Source organism: Natator depressus, chromosome 8, assembly GCF_965152275.1.
Source record: "Natator depressus isolate rNatDep1 chromosome 8, rNatDep2.hap1, whole genome shotgun sequence".
Lineage (NCBI taxonomy): Eukaryota > Metazoa > Chordata > Testudines > Cheloniidae > Natator > Natator depressus.
The window spans coordinates 48,020,389-48,036,716 of NC_134241.1; the positions used below are offsets into that span (position 1 = coordinate 48,020,389).

Below are 16,328 nucleotides of genomic sequence, written 5' to 3' on the forward strand. Positions count from 1 at the left end.
CCTTCAGGGGCAGACTCCCCTCCCCTGTTCGAGCGAGGGGTCAGGCCTCCGCAAGGGATGGCGGGGAGCTGGGGGCCCGGGCCGGGGGGCTGGGACTTGGGGGGGCGGGGTGCAGGGGGATGATGGGGGAGGTGCAGGGTCGGGGCTGTGGGGAGTAGTAGCGGGGAGAGTAGGGCGATGATGGGGGAGGGGTTCCAGGGGTGCGGGGCTGGGGGAGGAGCAGGGGACCTGGGGTGCAGGGTCGGGGCTGGGGGAAGGAGGAGCAGGGGCGGAGCGCGGTGCAGGCTGGCGGGAGGAGGAGCGGGGTGCAGGCTCGGGGCTGGGGGAAGGAGGAGCAGGGGACTTGAGGTGCAGAGTCGGGGCCGGGGGAAGGAGATGGGGGGAGGAGCAGGGGACCTGGGGTGCAGGGTCGGGCCTCTGAGAGGAGCTGGGGAGCAGGATCGGGGTTGGGGGGAGGGGAGGGGCTTTCCATTTTCTACTGTAATACCTTAAAATTCCCAATGCATCCGTTTGCCCGCCGCCCCCCCCCCCCAACTGGTTGGGAATAGACAGTGGGTCACGCTGGAGCCTTTTCTGTGTCTCTAGGGTACTGATGGTATCTGAGTGCCCCTCCCATCCTGGGCTCACCATACTGCCTTGCAAATGTGAACAAATTGTCCGGCATCACGGTGAGATGAATACCTTATTTGGGGGAGAGTCTCAGAGGCACAGATGTCAGTTAGGGGGCCCATTCATATTGGAAGTCAATACATTTAAGTTCTTAACTGCTGTTTGTGCCTTTGAAATTCCCTCCCCTCCCCCAGTGTTACAGATGGGGAAACAGAGGCATAGAGTTTTAAACCTTCTTATTGATATGGTATGAGGAGTGATGATGCACCTAGGGGCCTGATCCAGTATTTTTTTGGAGGCTGGGGGATACAGGGAATAATGTTGTTTAAGTTGCTTTTCTATATTTCAGCAACATTATTTGCTAGTTCTCTTGCCGACTTCTTTTCGTTTCATGTCGCGTCTTATGCATGACATGATGCAAAAGGAAGGCCTCATATCAGGAGGTGATAGAAAACCAGCTATGCTTATCCATGAAAACAGCAACATATTTCTGCTATATAGCTATATCTGTGTATATCCTGGAGCTGGGGCCATTATGGGAGAGTAAAGAACACTATTAATTGAATGAAACAACAAATGGGACAAAGTATTACCTCGTGTTACTATCCCAGTGAGGACATTAAATCAGGGACATTGTAGCAAAATTGTACAGAAATTTCTTTTTTATATATTTTGAGGAGATTAATTCTGACAAAAACACAAAAGGACTGTGAAGAACCTAGCCTTAGTCCCTTTACAAAATGCCTGCGGCATGCTGTGAACATCTTCTATTCACATTCCTGTAAAAGGGTCAGTTGTGGACATGCCTATTTATCTAAATGTATACAGGTGATTCGTGACATCCGATACTGTTAACCTTGTAGTGGAATGATCTTTATAATTCCCTGAAGTCCCTTCCTGCATGTGAAAAGTGTTTCATGCGTGGCATCGGAGTTATGTGCGCTCTACACCCCTCAGGAATAGGTTCCAAATGATTTATTAGTCACATTTATTAGCAAATAATAAATAGGTACTGATAATTTGAGAAGCCTGCAAAACTAAAAATAGCAAATCTAAACATCATCTTGATTAATCAACAACCTCACTAGGGCAAAATATTAAATTTTCGCTATGCGTTCATAATATATCATGTTGATGGACTATACATATGATTGTTTCTTGATCTTACCATATAAGATTTTTATAAATTAGGCTGCAAAAACGATATGTAAAGCTAAACCTTTAATATATACAGGAGTTAGGGAATTATTATTATTATGCCCATTTTACAATAAAAAGCTGAAGCACAGAGATTGGTCATAAAGGAAATCTGTGACAGAGCAGAGAATTGAGTCCAGATCTCCTGAGTTCCTGTCTGGTGCCTTAACTACAAGACCATCCTTCTGAAGCTTTTTTCATATGCTGAGGATATCTGCTCTTGTAGGTGGTATAATTTACTGCTTTCCAGTCTCCTGGCAGTGTTGTGCATCTTAAATTGTTTTTGTTTGATTCTTAGATAGGTGATATAGAATTAGAAAGTATTGTTATACTGCTCTCGTTTCTTGAGTTCAAATGTTAAAGGCTATTATGAAACACCACAATACAGAAGGGAGTATTTAGTGTTTCCGTAAAGTTTAGTTTATATATTGGCTTGATGTTCCTATTTTAAAAGAAACATGAACATTGCACTTCTTTTTTGTACCTACTATAGATTTTTTACCTACTAAGATTGAAAAGTTAGAGAGCATTTTAATAGATTTTTTTTTCATTTGCATATTTGAGTGTGCTTTTTCTTAGTCAGTGTTATGGTCTCCCCTATCAGTCAGCTTCTTGCTTGCTGAAAAGACCTTAATGATTATTAAAAGGGGAACGGGGGTGGGGGGGAGTAATAAAAAGAAGTTTCACATGTCGTTTAAAGGATGCTGTATCAGAAACCAGAGTTTCTTTATAACAGTCATTTTTAAAAATAATCTAGTTGACAAGTGTTCCTGTAAAAAGAGGCTGTATTCAGCATTAGAATTGGAAGTCTGACGAGTACAAAGTATGTAACTATTGCTTCTATGAAAAAGTAAATATACATTTAATAGAAGTGAAAGTGAGTTACAGTATCATGCAACTTCATCTATTTATTCTGTGGATATATGGATTTGTTAGCATTCCTCTTACCTCTGGGACATACAGTTGTCCAGACCTAAACCTGATCATATACGTCAGTGCTGTACTGTTTAATGAGTGCCATCTTTTTCTCGTAAGTGTGTGAAGTATAAATATCTCCTGGCACTTTTTTGGAAGTGTAGAGAGAGACATCCCATTCCCCACCCCCTGGTGTCCTAGATAACCTTTCCTTCCTTGATAAAATTGTTTAGAGTGTCCAGTGTAGTATGCAGTTTACAAGTGCATGATGGATGTCACATTTGCCTACACCATCACTGTGCTAAATGTATTAAACTCATTATTTGTAAGGTGCTTAACTTTTCTTCTGTCTTATTCTCTGCAACCCAACCATTGCTTAGCAAGATTGTAAATTTTGAAGCTGGATAAGGGCTTGAAGTCATACTATTTGGGTATGGTTAGTTATTCTTTGTATCATGGTGAGGAGCTAAAATAGGACATACTTTCACTTTTGTCATTCTTTCTTTTTCCTTAGGTCAGGTCTTGAAGTGTAAGGTGCAGGCTTCTCTTCACGGTGCATGGACGGAAAGCCAATGCGCAGGTAAGGTGCAGAACAAGAAATGATTCTTCTCTGATCAAAATCTGACAATTGGTATTGAGTTGATTTTGTAAGTAGCTAGCCCATAACATGTTTATTTGAGGTGTGTATTCTAGAACTAAGAATATTTATTTTAATGGGCAAAACTAAACATCTGTTAACATGAATATGCTGTTTGAGAAAGGAAAGTATAGAGGATGTGTTGTCATAATCATCCATTTTAGAATAGTTCACTATGTTGCTGAAAAAATGTACTTTGGACCACGTATTTTATGGTGTGATTATACCAATATTTCCTCATGAACCATCTAGCAGTATTTCTTAAACCTAATCGTGCTCCTGATGTGCATTAGTGTGACCTTTACTGTAGACTCCAGTTCTCTACAGGCTGAGGGGATTTGTCTCTTATTTGTGGATACTAATTGCATCTACTGTAATGGGCTGTGGACACATCTGCAATCTCTTCTTGTGTAATGCTGACATCAGCTATGTCAGAAACATACTCTGTCCTGCAAAGGAAAGAAGAATTGTGTTTGTTAAAAAGAGACATTGACCAGCCTGTTTGACATGAATTATATCTGCCCATTTTGATTATTTTAATACTGAGTGTGCCATAGTTATGCTTTATAGCAGATATGTTTCTGTATCTTTAAACAGACTGCCTACAAAAAGCCTATCTGTGTTTGCATGGTTGAGAATCACTTTTCAAAGGTATTGGACAGCCAACACTCATGAATGTCACCTAGCCTGATATGCTGGTTGTGTCCATTAGGTCAAAATATCTGTTGGAAGTGGGGAAAACTTATTAGATGCATGCTGATAATCACATAAACATTACAGTAGGAAAAGAGGTGGGATTTTAGCATAAGCCACTTTGTAGAGGGATATTAATTACTGCGTTTGCAGAAACGAGTACTAACCTAAACTTGGTTGTGTAACAGGGTGGTAGGAATTGCATTGTGTAATAGCTCAGTAATGTCATCCTACAAACCGTTATTGAGTTAAATGAACCCCTCAACAACCAGAAAAAGATTATCTAGGCTACTGGTTCAGTTAAGCTAATAAATACATCCTGGGACGTGACACAAGTGTCATTGTAGCAATGTATCATTTTGCTGAGACAAGGAGACTGATTTAGGCTATGAGGGGACACAGTTGGCTTTCTGCTGTGAGGTTTTTTTTCCTCAGAGGATGGACTGAATAACCTACCAGATATTTCTATCTTCTGCAGTGGGGGCTGTTTAAACAGTTATTAGCAACCATAAGGACACATCTGTTCTATTCAGGTTCTTGTACTGCCCTCAACACTGTAGTACCTGAATGCTTTCTCTAAGTGTATAAAGCAGTGTGATAAGCATTTGCTATGTGTGGTTCTCTTCCCCCCCTCCCTTTTTTTTTGTGCAAGGGGAAAAAATATGTGAGGTTTTTTAATTGATTCTGCATTTATTTTGGCTGCTGTGCTGTGTGACAAGGAATGGGAAGTGTTGAGGTTTGAAGTTGTTTTTAGATTCTGTGGAAGTTCATTTCTCAGCCTTAGCTCCGTCTCCTACACAGACAAGTTTACCCTGGCAATGGACAGCTCCACTGTGCCTGAGCAGCAGAATTGTCTATCACGGTCCTAATCCTGGAACATTAGGCAAATTTTTTTAGATATACCGGGTCCAGACCTCTTGCACCTTGAAGAGAAGGACAGAGATCTTGAGTTTGACTCAGTGTTCTATAGGAAGCTAGTAGAGAGAACAGACAACAGTTGTTATGTGCTAATGCTAACTTGTGTTGTTGAGGTGTTGTGCTGTGTACTAACTGGAGTTTCCTAAGACCTGATAGCTTCATGTCCAAGTATATTGTATTGCTGTAGTCCAACCAGAAGCTGACAGTGGCATGGATCTTTTGGAGACAGGGGCCTCCTGATCTTTTGCATATCTCAGGGAGCTCTGTGTGGGCCATTAGGTTCCTGTTTTGTTTGTTATCCTATTGCTTATTTGCTTCCAAAATGTATTTCAAACAAATCTTGCTATGAAATCAATCTATTGGGGAAGCATTTACTTCTATACTTAATCAATGTCCTGCAGACATAGTAGCACCTTGTGTGATGGTCTTGTAAGAGCTCACAAGCAAAGTGGCGTTGGGCTGTGTCATTACTTGGACAGATGATTTTGGTAGGCCTGTATAGAAAGTATCCAGCCTTTAGAGCAGAGGTGGGCAAACTGCGGCCCACGGGACCGTCCTGCCCGGCCCTGAGCTCCTGGCCCAGGAGGCTAGGCCCCAGCCCCTCCCCTGCTATTCCCTCTCCCCCGCAGCCTCACCTCACTGCGCCACTGGTGCAATGCTCTGAGCGGCGGGGCTGCAGAGCCCAGCCTGACCCAGTGCTCTGTGTGTGCGGCTGCCTGTCCTGGTGCAGCCGCGCTGCCAGCCACTGGTGCTCCAGGCAGTGTGGTAAGGGGGCAGGTTGGATAGAGGGCAGGGGAGTTTGGGGGGTGGTCAGGGGCCGGGAGTGTGGATAGGGGTCAGGGCGGTCAGAGGGCGGGGAACGGGGGGGTTGAATGGGGGCAGGGGTGGCAGTCAAGAAGGAGAGGAGGGGTTGGATGGGTGAGTTAGGGGCCGGGGTTCTGGTGGCAGTCAGGGGACCGAGAGCTGGGGGGGTGGATGGGGTGGGGTCCCCGGGGGGCTGTCAGGGAACAGGGGGGGTCGGATGGGGCAGGACTCCTGGGGGGGCCATCAGGGGGCGAGAAGCAGGGGGAGTCAGATATGGGGGGGGGGGGCCGGCCCATGCCTGGCTATTTAGGGAGGCACAGCCTCCCCTAACCCTCCATACAATTTCAGAAACCCGATGCGGCCCTCAGGCCAAAATGTTTCCCCGTCTCTGCTTTAGAGGGAACCGGTTAAAACTGTCATCCTTGAGCAAAGAAAGAATCGCAGGTATGGGTTTTCACTGCAGTGATTACACTGGAGGAATGAGATGAAGTTAATTAAAGATTAAATTGTAGTTTGGGGAAGGCTGTTGCTTCTCACTGGGGAAGTCAGCCACCTGCATGGACTGGGATCTCATCTGAGTAAAATTAGCTGCAGAAGACATAGAAACCTTATTAAAAGACTCAGGCTGCAGAGCCTCATTGGCTTTTTTCTTTCTGCGTATAGATAATCTCATAGTAGTGAAACTGACTTAATTGATTTTAATTAACTAAGATAAGAGAATTGTCATAGTAAGCGGTGTAAATAGTGACAGATAAACTGGATTATTACAATTATTTAATTTTTAATAATCTAGGGTATTAGTATCAGGTTTTTGAAAAGTGCTTGTTCACAACACATAACTGTAAACTGACAATGTCCCTCTGTGACGAAGTGGGACTGTTCTTAATGTTTTCTCTGAATGCTGTAGGGGTGCCTCAGTTTCCCCTAGGCATTTCTTAAGCCTCTAGGTGGTGGGATAAGGGAGTGTAATTGTTGCAGAGCAAAGGGCCAGTGTATATAAATGGCCGACACTCTGTCTCCTGGCAACTGATGGCCTGGGCCTTTTTCCCCCCTGCAAGGTGATAGCTAAAGGCTTGGAGAACAAAGGAATCAGGTGACCTGGGAAAGGGACAAAGCCCAGAGGAGGAGGGGCTGGAGGATGAGTCGGTTTGGGCTGGCTGGGGATGTGGAATGAAGTGCAGACGTGGTTGTCTGGCTCACTGTCCCCCAAAATGGACCCTACAAGCTCTGTTTTAGACCATGTTCCTGTCATCTAATAAACCTCTGTTTTACTAGCTGGCTAAGAGTCATGTCTGACTGCGAAGTTGGGGGGCAGGACCCTCTGGCTTCCCCAGGACCCTGCCTGGGCTGGCTCGCTGTGGGAAGTGCACGGAGGGGCAGAGGATGCTGAATGCTCCGAGGTCAGACCCAGGAAGATGGAAGCTCTGTGAGCTTTTTGCCCTGAAGACACTCTGCTCACAGAGAGGAGACTTCACCCGAGTCCTGACTGGCTTCATAGGGCGCAGTTCCAGAGCATCGCCCGGGGACTCCGTGACACCCTTTAAACCCCAACATTTGTGAAGGGCAGGGACGCTGTTTTGTTTCCACTGTTGATGACTAGAGTTAGTACTTTGCTCCCAGAAGCCTCCACTGAACATCTAGTTGATCCAGTGCATAGGGTTGAAGATCTAATAGGTGGTATTCACGGTCGATACTGAACTAATGTCCCAGCATGTTGTGCGTGGGCGCTGTGCTGTTGGAGGTAACTTATTCTGGCTGAGACATAAAATCAAATTCCTTGTGTTCTGAAAATCCCATGACAGATCTAGGGATTGGTAGCCTGGTGTACACACCAAATTCCAACTCTGATATTTATATTCTTCAAACTGAAATGCAGTCCCCTTGCAGCTTCAACTGGATACTATGATCTTCGCTTCTTTTCCTAATGAATGTTGCAGAGTGCTGTTAAGCAGCTGGCTGCTTTCCACCCTAGGGTGTGTGTGAGTGAGTGGGGGGGAGAGGCTGAGAGTCAAAAGGTGCTTAAAAGTAAATTATTACTGAAGTGTCAGTGTACATTTCACTCAGAAACAGAGCCATAGATGTTTGGAACCTTGTAGACGTTACTTGTATCCTGCAGGGATGGATGCCTAAGGGCATGTCTACACTTGCCATTTAAAGCGCAAAAAGTCCCTTTTTTCCACAAAACCCACGGGAGTGTCTACACATGCCAATGACTTCTTGCGGTGAAACTCAGAAGTTTCACTGCAAACAGAAAACCACCTCCATGAGAGGTGTATAGTTCTTACCGCTAATCCTTTTGCAGTGAAGTGCAAGTGGAGACACTTCTTCCTGTGTAAACAGCTTTTAGCCTCTAGAGGATATCCCATGGTGCCTATGGTGACCACTCTGGCCAGCAGCTCTGCTGCTCTGACGCTAGGTAAACAGACGTCCACCCCTCCTCCTGTAAAGCCCGGGGAACTTTGAAACTCCCTTTCCTGTTTTGTTTGCAAGTGCTGATCTGGCCAAGTGACCATAGCTGCTCCACAGAGCAAAGGATCCCCAACTTGGACCCTGAGCTCACCCTGCCCCCCCCCCCCCATTCCCACAAGACCTATCCTCAAAATGGAGAGAGCTGCACTGTGGGATAGCTGCCCTCTCATCGGTGATGGAAATGCTGCAAATCTAAACACTACCTGATGCCTGTGGAAGCAAGTGAGTACACAAACCAGCGCTTTCACCGGTTCCCTATCACAGGTGAAACTGACAGTGCAAAAACTCTGCAAGTGTAGACATTAGCCTAATAAATGCTTGTGACGATGAATAAAGCTCTGGGAGCCAGCGTAGCCAAATACAGTGAGGAGATAAAACAGCCCATTTATTTAGCTGACTTGCAGGCTGGTGTGTTCCTATTTGTACTTTTCAGCATTGTATGCTACAAAGTGATCTTGTCAGCACTTCTTAATCCCATTGTATTTGCTGATTTCCCCAGCCTGCGCACTGATGGAAGCTAATCCCTGAATATTTGCATAGCTGAGTGTGAATCTTTGATCCTTGCATACACATTTCCTCTTCAGTCTCCCACTCTGTCTTTTAATCAACCCTGAGTATTCAGGAGCATCTCTCAGCCCTTTGTGTGGGGGAAGGCAGCCAGCCTAGTATGTGAGAATCAAGTGCTGCCTTCTGTCTTTCACACCTCTAAGCCACTGAGTCATCATTTCATTCCCTGCACATATTTATGCATAATACACACATAATACAGTTAAATTATTATCCTGTTCAGACAGATGCCATCAGCTGGGTCCTTTTAATTCACTCTTCTGTACCTCTAAGTAGCAGCAGCCCACAGTACATAACATCAAGCATCTGGTCTGATCCAATGTGAAAATTCCCAAGTCCACTTATCTCCAGCACTATCGAGAGATAAGTTATGGATGAATTGGGAGTGTTGACTTTGAATTTCCTTGCATCTGTTTAGTTTGCTTTAATCATTAAGGGTATGTCTACACTTACATTTTATAGCGCTCTAACTTGCTGGCTCAGGGGAGTGCAGCAAGTCTGAGCGCTTTAAAGTGCTAGTGTAGACAGGCTCCAAGTGCTGGGAGCCGCGCTCGTGGAGGTGGATTACCAGGAGCGCTGGGAGACCTCTCTCCCAGCGCTCGCATGGGACCACACTCCCACTTCAAAGCGCTGCTGTGGGAGCGTTCCCATGGCAGCACTTTGAATTTTCCAGTGTAGACATACCCTTAGTAACACTCTTTCCTTTAGGAAATATACCAGATACCTTGGAGGTACTAGAATAGCATAATCATGGGCATGGTGTAAGAACCGGCATAGAATGGAATTCGTATTAACAAGCCACATTTTCAGCTATTCAATTTCAAACTGACTTCAGTCTAGTGCAGGGGTGGGCAAACTTTTTGGCCCGAGGGCCACATCGGAGTTCCAAAACTGTATGGAGGGCCGGGTAGAGAAGGCTGTGCCTCCCCAAACAGCCTGGCCCCCCGCCCCTACCTGCCCCCTCCCACTTCCCACCTCCTGAGTGCCCCCCTCAGAACCCCTGACCCATACAACCCCCCCTGCTCCTTGTCCCCTGACCACCACCCCTCCTGGGACCCCCACCCCTAACCAGCCGCCCTGTCTCCTGACTGCCCCGCCCCCTATCCACACACACACACACCCCCACACCAGGCCCCCCCGGGACTCCCAAGCCTATCCAATCCCCCTGTTCCCCCTCCACCCCATCCAACTGCTCCCTGTCCCCTGACTGCCCCCTGGGACTCCCACGCCTATGAAACCGCTCCCCATCCCCTGACCATCCCCTGGGACCTCCCGCCCCTTATCTAACCCCCACCCCCTTACCATGCCACTCAGAACGGCAAGACTGGCTTATTGGAAAGCCTGGGAGGTGGGCGGGCGCAAGCCGTGCCGCCCGCGTGGCGGCATACCTGCGGGGGAGGGGAGACAGCAGGGGCGGGCCCGGGAGCTAGCCTCCCCGGCCGGGAACTCAAGGGCGGGCTGAAGTTTGCCCACCTCTGGTCTAGTGGAAGGGAGGAGATTTCATTCTCCCCAACTGGAGGCAAGGGGCTAAGGTTTTTCACCACACAAATTCAACTAACTTAAAATATAGCTCGAGCTGGATAACAAGCTCAACAGCATAAGATTTCATAGGGAGCTTTACTCAGTCTAGAGCAGTGGGTTTTCAAAGTTCGGGTCGCAACCCAGTACTGGGTCGCGGCATGCAAGCAGGGCTGGCTCTCGGCACCAGCTAAGCAAACTGGTGCCTGGGGCAGCGCTGCTGATGGGTCGGCACTCCGGCACTTCTTGGGGCCACAGTCCGGCAGCAGCCCCGGCGGCAATTCAGCAGAAGCCCCACTCCATTGTTTCCTGCGGCAGCAGTTCGGCAGCGACTCTTCTGACTCGGGTCTCGCCGTCGGCGGCAATTCAGCAGCAGCTCCCTCCGATGTTCCTGTTCTCTCTGGTGGCGGCGTATTCAGCAGGTTTTTTTTGTTTGGTTGGTGGTTGTTTTTTTTTTTTTTTTTTTTTTTGCTGCTTGGGGCAGCAACAAATGTCGAGCCGGCCCTGTATGCAAGACACTGGGTCGCCTTGCTCAGCACCCAGGGACCCTGGCAGCCAGCCAGTAAAACTAGTAGCAAAACTAGTAGTCCCTACCCGGAAGCAGCCAGCAGCAGGTCTCATAGGCAGGGGGCCACGGGGCTCCGCATTGCCCCCACCCTGAGCACTGGCTCCACATTCCCATTGGCCGGTTTCCAGCCAATGGTAGTTTGGGGGAGGGTGCCTGTGGGTGAGAGCCGTGTGGAGCCACTTGCGCGCCTCTGCCTAGGAGCCAGACCTGCTGGCCGCTTCTGGGGCGCAGCACGGTCTGCAGTGCCAGGACAGGCAGGAAGCCTGCCTTTGCACCCCGGCTGCGCTGCTGACTGGGAGCGCCGGAGGTAAGCCTGTGCCCCAATACCCTTCCCCAGCCCTGACCTCCCCCCCCCCGCAAACCTGGAGCCCCTTTCTGCACCCCAGAGCCTGCACTCCCAGCCCAGATCCCTGACCCCCTCCTGCACCCCAGCCCAGAGCCCCCTCCCGCACCCTGAACCCCTCCTTCCCAGCCACAGCCCTCACCCCCACACCCCAATGCTCTGCCCCAGCCCTGAGCCCCCTCCCACACCCCAAACCCCTCATCCCCAGCTCTGTTGGGTCATGGGCATCAACAATTTTCTTCAACTGGATCACCAGAAAAAAAGTTTGAAAACCACTGTTCTAGAGCAGTGGTCTTCAAACTTTGTGGATCGCGCACCCCCAGGGCCAGCTCTAGGGATGCCAAAAAAAAAAAGAGCTGCCGCTGGTGTGCCGCCGAAGATGGAGCTGGGAGAGCCGGTGTGCCGCTGAAGAATCAAAGGTCTGGGAGTGCTGCTGCCGCCATGCCGGCGGCGCTCCTCCTGCCGCGCACCCCCAGGAATGGTCTTGCGCACCCCGCTTTGGAGACCCTCTTCTAGCAGACACTCATAGTTTTTGCCTGGTTCTCTTCCCAGCTCTCAAAATCAACTAACGTTGTGTCTACACTAGAGACCTTACAGCGGCGTAGCTGTAGCAATGCAGCTGAGCCGCTGTAAAATCTCTCATGTAGCTGCTCTATGCTGGTGGGAAAACAGTCTAAGATGCAACTGAATTATTTGAAATGTCATGAATAGCACGATTTCCTGTGGTTAGAAAGTGCACTTGAGATCATAATGAGAGAAAAAGATGTGATCTATTTTTACTTCTTCCTTCAAGCATGCAGCAAAATGTACCATACAGTGTGGTGCCCAGAACTGGAGATAGTACTCCAGCTGACACCTCACCACTGCCGCGTAGAGCAGGACAATTACTGCCCAAGTCTGACATACAACACACATTAATACACCACAGAATTACGTTGGCCTTTTTTGCAACTGTGTTCTCCCTATTTATAGCCAGTGCGGGTGGGGTACAGTGCAGTTCCTACCCCTTTTTTGGAGGGCTTGTGTGGCTGGTGGTGATAGTATAAAGCAGTGGCTCTCAACTCTTAAGATACCCTGTGGCTGATACCCGTCCAGGGGCAAGAGGGCGTATGGGAAAGGTAGTTGTGGCCTAAAAACCTAGTGGAGGACAACAAAGAACTAAATAATTGCAGCAGTGGCTGAAAACTTTTTACACCTTAGCTAATGACAGTGACATTGGTGAAATACTGCGGCAGCCCCCCGGCCCTCCCCCAATCTCTGTAAAAAATGTTATTGTTATATATCTTGCTGAATGGCTTCTAATTTCTAAGGTTTCGATCTTGACTTTATTTTCTTCCTTTTGGGGAAAGAGAGTTGATTTTTTTTTTTTTTTTAAAGTATTGTTGAAAATGTTTTCACTGTTTAGGATCCAATCACACTAATTGCAGTCCTTAGTATGCCATTCCTTGGAGAAATTAACAACCTCTTGGAACCCACCTGAAACACCAGGGTGTGTATTGTGTCTGAAGAGTCCAGGTACAAAAATCAGAGAACAAATAAATTAGTGGATGCACCAAGAAGCAGGGACATAACCAAGATAGTAGCCAACCATCTTACTTTATGAAAGTCTACAGGGATGTCATGTGCTCAAATACCACGGTGATGGATGATATAAAAATCTACATAGAGGAAGCCTGAAGAAGAGAAGAAGGTTGGTCTTGTATTAAGGAGTTTGACTGGGACTCTGGAGGTCTGGGATTTAGTTCCAGCTCTGTGTCAGACTTCTTGTGTGACTTTGGACAAGTCACTCTCATATTCCTTAATTCACTGCCTGTAAAATGGGGATATTACATTCCTACCTCACAGGGCTATTATGAGGTTCAATTAAATGTGTAAGACATGCTCAGATACTACAGTGATGAGTACAGAAAAGTCTATAAAATAGATGTAAACGTGAGCCTATTGCAAACTGGCTTTTGTTAACTCACTGGGATGCTTTGATTTAGACTAATTTTTTTTCTGTAGCTATTTGATCAGAAGTGCTTGTTTCCCTAGGTGGCCAAGGAAGCTGGAAGTGGTGCTATTTCTATGTCCAGCTCAGACCAGACAGTGATGGACACAGAGCCACCAACGACATTTGGTGAGAGATGAGTCAATGATAATCCTGTTTCATGGCTTGCTCCTTTGCAGGTGTACCAGTACTCGACCAGGAGAGACCGGAATGGATGTGACAAGCCGTTGCACCCTTGGAGATCCCAACAAACTGCCAGAGGGGGTACCACAACCTGCTCGCATGCCCTACATCTCAGACAAGCACCCTCGACAAACCTTGGAGGTTATCAATCTTCTGCGGAAGCACCGGGAGTTGTGTGATGTGGTACTAGTCGTGGGTGCCAAAAAGATCTATGCCCACCGGGTGATACTTTCAGCCTGCAGTCCTTATTTCCGAGCCATGTTCACTGGGGAACTGGCAGAAAGTCGGCAGACAGAGGTAGTGATTCGAGACATTGATGAAAGGGCCATGGAGCTACTGATTGACTTTGCATACACTTCCCAGATCACAGTGGAAGAGGGCAACGTCCAGACCTTACTGCCAGCTGCTTGTCTACTCCAGCTGGCTGAGATCCAGGAAGCCTGCTGTGAGTTCCTAAAAAGACAATTGGACCCTTCCAACTGCCTGGGTATACGGGCTTTTGCTGACACTCACTCCTGCCGTGAGCTGCTGAGGATAGCTGACAAGTTCACACAACATAACTTTCAGGAGGTAAGCTGCAGGGTGTGGGTTCTGGGCATTTCTTGTTTAGTGCCTCCTTACAGATCCTGCCCTTCTACCTGCAATGTCTCTTGTTCCTGGTTAGTATTGACTAGCTTAGTAAGAGGGAGAGGATGTACCTGCAGCACTAGTACTAAGATGCATGATAACTTCTGTATCATATACTAGTTATTTCTCAACTTAATGTTCTGATGTGAATATTGCACATATTATAAACAGTGAATGCTGAAAGCTAATTGGTAAGGGCAGTGTGTATGGATTGCATCTGACACTCTGTTCCTGAACAATAGTTTGTGACATTCCAGTCTCTTTTCAGAAGTGTTTGAGGTGCTGCACAGTTTAAAACACACAGACACACACACACACACTTCAGAAACTAAATATAGAGCTTTAATAAAGGGATTGGAGAGAACTGGGGAAGGTGTGGGAAAAATTGCAGAGGCCTCAGAGGAGCCCTCAACTCCCTTCCCTAATCAGAAACTGTGTTTCACATCTGTCATTCAGCAACAGTTTGAAAGTAATTCACATGTGTATCTGCAGAGGCGACCGTTTTAAACCAAAGCCAGGTTTTTTACTTTCTCAGTTATTTCTAGCAGATTTAAAAGACTTACCAGACATCAGCTCAGTGAAGGACTAGTCGTACTTGCCAGAAATAGATATGATAGAAGAGGATGGACTCCCACCAAGGAATCCTGTGGGCAGAGCTCTGGTGAGAAGCATAGCCCCACCTCACATTCTCTTTTGGGAGTAACAGGGCTGTGTTTTTTATCAGGATGCTTTTCCTGGTCACTGCTTGGTGGTGTAGGGGCTATATATTTTGTGTCAGCCTCTGGAAGGAAGGTTATTCTGAACTTGAAGTTAAACTCCCTTGGTGGGAGAAGGAGCATTATATCTCTCCTACTTCCTCCAGAACCTGCACCACTTTACTCCTCACAGCAGCCAGGAGGCTTGAAAGGAGTTACTCCTACTCTACCTATTTCCCCACTATCAATTTTTGGATCCCCTTCCCTTGTGAATAACTTCTATGCCTTCCCTTTTACTTATAGCTTTCCCAAACCGCAGCAGTGTGTAATTGACAGATTGGTTGTGACCCACAGGGTTTTCTGAAGAGCCTGTGTGAAATTATCCAGAGTTGTGTTCATTTCAGTCTGGTGCCACTTAGTAAGTTATAAGCAGGGGCAGACAGATTTGAGCTTGACTGTCTTCACATACATTGAAGACTGCTCCATAGTTAACTGAAGACACACCGCATCAATTAATGCTCAAATGTATTTGGAAGGCTTCTCAGACATAAGGGCTAGAAACTGAGTTTTTTAAAAAATGAGTCTAAATTCCATAGAACTTGATTTGCCATAGGTGAGTGAATTTTCAGGACCAAGCTTCCAGCTGGCAATTCCACTCCACATTTTCTCTGTACTGCGTTAATTCTGCTGTTTTCTTGGGGAGCGACAGTAATCAGCCAGTTGTTTATTTTCAATGCTTGCTGTTTTCAGTTATTAGAGCTGTGTTCTTTCCACTGTTACGTGAGTAGGGCATGACTACAAGCCTCCAAATAACTTTTTACAATCCAGTATTTTTGTATTGAAATATTCAAGCATTGATACATGCAGCTGGAATCTGAAAGTGTTATGAACTCCTTATGATTGGGACCTTTCTTCTTTATGTTCCCACTACAGCCAGCTCCCAGTCTTCATAGTCTTCTTTCTCCCTACCCACATCAGATTACGTGCCGCACAAAAGCTTTGGCTGGGGCGGGGGGAGCCTTCCCCATCAAATATATTAGTGTATAAATTACTAAACTGAAGTGTGGCCGTTAGAAAGCTGCTGCCGTGATTACGACAGTATTTTTTTCTTTACTCAAACAGTTCATATAAACTTGGAAGGGGCAGATGCTATTGTTTTTATGCCTCTATATCCATGTCCTTATCAGAGCCCTAAAGAATTCCCTATTTTTTCATCCTCTCTTTCCCCATCTTATTGAGGCCACCATCCTTGCAGCCATCTTCTTTCCACCTGAAGAATGGATCAGAATCCTGTGTGGAACCCAGTTACCTGGCTATTTAATAAGCCAAAATGGAGACTAATAAGTAATGCAAGGCATTCCTTCCTCCACAGGGATTGCGTGTACATACTTCTGTCAACCTGACAGAATGAAACAAAAGATGGAATCTCCTGCCTGGCAATGTTTGCGGTTCAATTAGGCACTAGGCAACTGGGCAAAGCCAGTCAGTTACTTTGCGCACAGTCTTTGAATTAGTCCATATACTCTACTGTGCTAACCTTCTGGTTCTGTTTATTTTTATGTATGTTGCTGCAATACATCATTAATTCCTTAGTA

General features: G+C 46.7%; 1 protein-coding gene across 2 annotated transcripts in view; it reads left to right on the forward strand.

Annotated features, from left to right (window-relative positions):
* Window positions 1–16,328, forward strand: part of KLHL20 (kelch like family member 20) — a 37,963-nt gene that overhangs the window by 221 nt on the left and 21,414 nt on the right. For both annotated transcript variants that reach the window (XM_074960957.1, XM_074960959.1), the window contains exons 2-3: window positions 3,236–3,301; window positions 13,408–13,981. In XM_074960957.1, the coding sequence (XP_074817058.1) occupies window positions 3,279–3,301; window positions 13,408–13,981 (597 nt within the window). In that variant the 5' untranslated portion in view covers window positions 3,236–3,278. The remainder of the gene's footprint in view (window positions 1–3,235; window positions 3,302–13,407; window positions 13,982–16,328) is intronic.